Below are 5,228 nucleotides of genomic sequence, written 5' to 3' on the forward strand. Positions count from 1 at the left end.
AAAATAGAGAAAATTATGTTAAGTGAAATAAACTAAGCACAGAAAGAGAAATACCACATGTCCTCATTCATAAGTGGGATCTAAAAAAATAAATAGAGAGGGAAAGAAGGATACAACAATCACAGTGATTTGTTGGGCTTTCAGGGAGAGAAAACAGAACTGGGGCCACTGGGGGTAGAAGAGAGATGGAGGGCCACAGCAAATGATTGCATTGTATAGTAGTAAATACAGTGATAAAAAATAAAAAATAATAAATGCATGAGAAAGTTCTGGAATCAGACATGTGGGTTCAATCTGGTTCTGCTACCTGCTGGCTACGTGACTTTGGGTTAGCTACTTCTCTGAGTTTCAGTTTCTTCAGCTGTAAAATGGGATGTAACATACAGTGTCAACACATGTTAGGTATCACTTTACACAACTGGAGTATTAAGAGCTCATTACTAACTACAGCAATATTGACGAGCATAATCATTCAGATGGTACGCTGACTCTGAACCCAGTCTTCAAGCCCTGGCCTCGGGGGCACTCAGGCAGCTCACAGAGCAGTCCCCTGAAGCCCCGCTCTCTACACCTGAAGTCAGGAGAGTAGCCCCATCTCTGGCCTTGGCAGCAGGTGGTGAGACTCACATCTGTCTTCCTTTGGCCACTCCATCACAGACAGTTTTGTGCCCATGAACTAATGAGGGACCAAGGGCAGTGAACCAGCTTTTTGGCCACTTCATTTCAAGTCCTGAGTGAGACAACCAGTCTCTCCCTTTGGGGTGAGGGGAGCCATTGGCGTGAGTGGTCTTGGCCACAGCCAAAGCAGTCATCACTTGCTTTCCAAATTCAAGAGCCAGATGAATTCAGATAAAATGTTTGATAAACCCCATGCTATCTGAAATCTTGCTACTCATTACCTAAAACTCGGGAACCACCATGGAGCAGGATAAGGCAGTATGCTTGTCATCTGAACTCCTTGTCTGCACTCAGCCTACACAGATGAGGACTAAGTAGATTTGGGTGGTGAGGATGCTTGCTGCCGCTTATTTGACCATCCTTTCACCACAGGGTGGGTGTGAGGACAGTCGCAATACTGTGTGTGACTGTATGGTGCGGTGGCAGGCATCGTCCAACCCAGAGTGTGATGGAATGGAAGGTGAAGCCACTCCGTCCTTTTGTTCTGCAGCGACGGTGGCAGAAAACAGCTGCAAATTCCCCAGGTGACCATTGTATCTGTCTCACAGAGTCGTCCTGGCTACAGCAACAGCATAGTTGTCAGACTAAAACAGTTTTCCTCTCTGCTTGCCTGGAGCTTACAAGTGCCGGGGCAGGGGAAGGGGGGTCATCCGACTCCCACCCTGCCGTCCTCCCGACAGCGTATGCGATCCCCAGATGCCAACACGTGAAGCCCGTTGTCCTGCCCTGCTAGAGCCTTCAATTGCATCCAGCACATTCGCTGAGGTTGCTCTCATAGGATTAATTAAAGGACAAGTATCTTTCTAAAAAGCAGAGGAAACTTGTAATGCATTTAAAGGGAAAGAAAAATCCTTGTTTAAGTAACATGTTTTCCTCATGATCCCAACCTGAGCATTCAGCAAAGTGCAGAAAACATGCATTATTGAGAAGCTTTTTAGACAAGCAACTTTTAGGTTAATTTACTGTGATGGACAGGCCAGCACAGACCTTGCTTACCAGTGGCCCCAGAGCCTGGCTCTCTGCTCCCTGTTGGGGAGGTGGGGATGGGAGGGTGAAGGGCCTGTGCTGAGCAGACACTGTGCCTTTGGTTCGTAGTCCAGCCTTTGATTTTGGAAGTCAGAGCAACTTGGAGAGAATGTTCAGTGGATAAATGGAGGAAGAGAGGGAAACCACCCTCATTCTTAATTCCTGTCACTGTGTGGAGGTGGTGATCAGGAGCCTTAGCTCCATCTGACAATCAGAAAGAGACTGAATTGACTCCCAGGGCTAAGGCACCTGCCTTCTGCCCATGCTCCCTGGAGGGGGATCACCTGTTCCTCAGAGCCAGGAAAGTGGTGCAGCCCCACCACGAACCAGCTCAGCTGAGCACAGGCAACCACCAACCATGGGATTCTTGCCAGCACCCTCAGCTGGCTGCAGACTGTGGCAAACACCACCCCAGTGAGGGCCAGGCTGGCTGTAGAGGAAGACATGATTTAGGAGACCCCTCCCTGTCCAATCTCAAAAACTTGTGAATACAACTCATTTCTCCAGGGAAAACACCCCCAAACTCATCCTCCTTTAGTAGAGTGACCGAGTCTGGTTCAGAAGGCTACTGAGCCGAAGTCACCCGCAACCTCACCTGCCTTGCACCCAAGGATGCTGGCAAAATAGAGATTAGAAAATAAAATTTTAAAATCTCAACCTCTACCAGCTCGTCACCTCCAAAATGTTGTTGCTGAAATGTGTGAGATATTACTTTCTGGATTTTAGAAAGATTCTTTAATGCTCATTGATTGTTGGGTAATACGTTGTACCTATATGTCTCATTTCAATTACGTATTTAAAATTCACTGAACCATAAATCTATCCCCAGAGCTATGGGAATATAGGTTAGAGTTCCTATGACTTTGAAAAACCATTGATCCCCTGTGCTCCAAGTGGCTGCGTGTCAAGCCTTTATAGCTGGGTTAACTCATTTTGCGGCTTCCTTAATGGCCACGAGTTTACATTTTACTGCATATCTATTATTTGGGCTGGGCTGTGATTAATGGTTTGGCTGCCTGGTTCAAAACAAGTCCAAGGCCATAGCAAAATCTAATTTGCTTTAAAAATGATGATTATAAAGCTTTTCAAATAATAACCCAGGAATGAAGGGAGCAGACACCACATTGCTCTGCATGAGATATATGGCTGGAGGTGAGGTGATGCCATCCCTCCTTTTCCAGTCTAGCTTGTGTTTACAACGACCATCATTAGGGAAGCCAAGGAGTCCTTCTCTTTCATCATAAGCAATAGCATGCTTCCACTTCCTTGAGAGTAAAGCCGAGAGCTTGCTGTTTGGCTCTGAGCCCATACCTGGGAATTGAGCTCATGGAACAGAGGCTGCTGCAGTACCAGGAGCCAGGACAGTGTCCAAGCAGTGCCATTCTCTGCCTAATGCTGCCATTGTGGCACATATAAAGAGTGGTGCCTGCTGTATCCCCCAAATCCCTGAAGTCTAGCCTTGGCCTCTGGCTCTTAAAATAAACCGACTTTTTCCTTCACAGCTCCTTTTGCAGAGGTGCCTGAGCTCAGAAAGCAGTTCTGGGAATGTCTTAGAACTGTCCCCAGAAATCATGCGCTTTTTTACTTAGTTGGAGACCTGTTCTCCCTGTAATCTGCCCTAATGCTCTGCCCTGTTCTTGCTCATGTTCTATGAGATTAGAATCATCAAGTGCTTAACTCTGCTCTCCAGAGAAGAAAAAAGCACACCTCTCCCTTTTGGGCAGCATTTATGTGGTATAAATTTCTGTAGTGTAAATATTCCCACCATGTCTGATTTTAAGTACTAGCTATTTAACTGTTTACTTGAAAAATTCTTGAAAATTTAACAATTGGCTATCAAGAGCCAGGTCTGGGTAGTTGCTATTTCCACACATTCTAAAATTTAGAGATTTATTTCTGGAAGTAAGCTCCTTAGTCCACAAAGCAAACACCTTCTGCAGCAGGATAAGCTGCTGTCATTCACACCTTAGTATAAATTAGTATAAGCAGATATGAGTTTTACTAGTGGGCAGGGAGGAGGATGATTGGGGAACTGGGCACAGTCACAGTATTTCAAGCAAAGCCCTGCAATTAGAGTTGGACTTTGGTCTTTGGTACTAAGGATGTTGTGAACTGGAAAGGCTCCTCCCAACCACATCAAGCTCATGAACACTTCCTGTAGGAAAGAATCATGCTTGTTTCTCTCCTCTTATGTCATCCAAGTACCTCTTTTACTTGTCAACAAATCACAAGAACTCTTTCTTAGGCCTTGTGAATGTTTGGAATAAAAACAGCTGAAAGAGATATCAACAGGAAGCGGGAATACTTTTCTGAAAAATGGAACTCCAGGTAAAGGATGGGGTTGAGGGAGGATACCAGGATCTGTGGCTCAGAGTACTCAGTGTCCCTAGGGAGCTCACACCCACCTCCCAAATGCCAGATCCTGCACTGAGGCACCATGAGCTTGCAGGTCATGTCCAGGGTGCATCACTCAGGGTGCACACATCACCTGCTTTCAGCAGGGCCTGACTGCCCTCTAACATAAGGTGCTTCATCTCTGTGGGGCCAAGAATGTCCCATCTGGTCTCGTTTGGGCCCAGCACCACCATGTCCTCAATGCTGATCCCTGTCTGGAGCTATCAGGGCTAGCTCTCGCATCTCGCATCTTTTGGAAGCCCTGTCCCAGCTCTGCCTATGGCTAACATGATGCAATCTCTTGGAAGATTACCTCAGGGAAGAGACATCAGTCCTTAGGACGTCCATCCATTATGCACCAGGAACTTCATAGAGGGGCCACTCAAGAGTAGCTCCTCCATTTTCACAGGAGCGTCTACTTTCTGTTCTTCTACAAGGATCCTCTGCCTCTCTTCAAGTTGGACCCTGGGGGTGACTGCTCCCTGCCCCTGCCTGGCCAAACCTCCAGGCCCTCCTGCAGGGTTTTTCCCCAGGCAAGGCTTCCTGATGGGGCCAGGCCATAGCCTGAGGATAGCCCTAAAATCTGCTCCCTCCGTGAGCAATCATAGAATCTCCTAGGGGTGTCCTGAAGTGCCCTCACAGCTACGCTTCAATCACAGTCCTGGGTCCCTCAAACACTGAGAAAAACCTTTATTCAAAAGGAACAGGACAAACCCTCTCCCTCCCCACCCATTCGCCTTTTACCCTTTTCTTAACGTTCAGGCTTGATGCAAAACAAATTCAACTGCTTTCACCTATAAAAGAAACTAACCTAGGGGGCAATTGAGGGCAGACTCCAGGCCCCTGACACTAATTTGGTGCAGGAACATGTGTGGAAACAAGCCCATCTGCCCACTGGGACCCCATAGTGGGGCTCGACTTACGGAAGGCTGTGTAGAACTCGCGGAGGGTCAGGGAGCTGTCACTGTTGTAGTCGTCAAATCGGAGGAGGTCACCTGGCGAGCACCCCAGTAAGTCCTCATCCAGGTCCTGCTCCTTCAGCACGTGCTGTGGGGTGAGGAGGGGAATAAGGCCAGAGCAGAGAGTGGGTTCAGAGTCCTGGGCATTGCTAGAAAATGGCTCAGGCCAAG

At 47.4% G+C, this 5,228-nt stretch overlaps 1 protein-coding gene across 1 annotated transcript in view; it reads right to left on the minus strand.

Moving 5' to 3' along the window:
- LOC103606082 (follistatin-related protein 4) overlaps positions 1–5,228 on the minus strand; it is a gene marked incomplete at its 3' end in the record, with an annotated part of 108,789 nt that overhangs the window by 99,238 nt on the left and 4,323 nt on the right. Inside the window, exon 3 of the mRNA XM_008590679.1 lies at positions 5,022–5,145. Within this exon, the coding sequence (XP_008588901.1) occupies positions 5,022–5,145 (124 nt within the window). The remainder of the gene's footprint in view (positions 1–5,021; positions 5,146–5,228) is intronic.

The sequence above is a fragment of the Galeopterus variegatus genome, unplaced genomic scaffold (genome assembly GCF_000696425.1).
Source record: "Galeopterus variegatus unplaced genomic scaffold, G_variegatus-3.0.2 Scaffold6271, whole genome shotgun sequence".
NCBI lineage: Eukaryota > Metazoa > Chordata > Mammalia > Dermoptera > Cynocephalidae > Galeopterus > Galeopterus variegatus.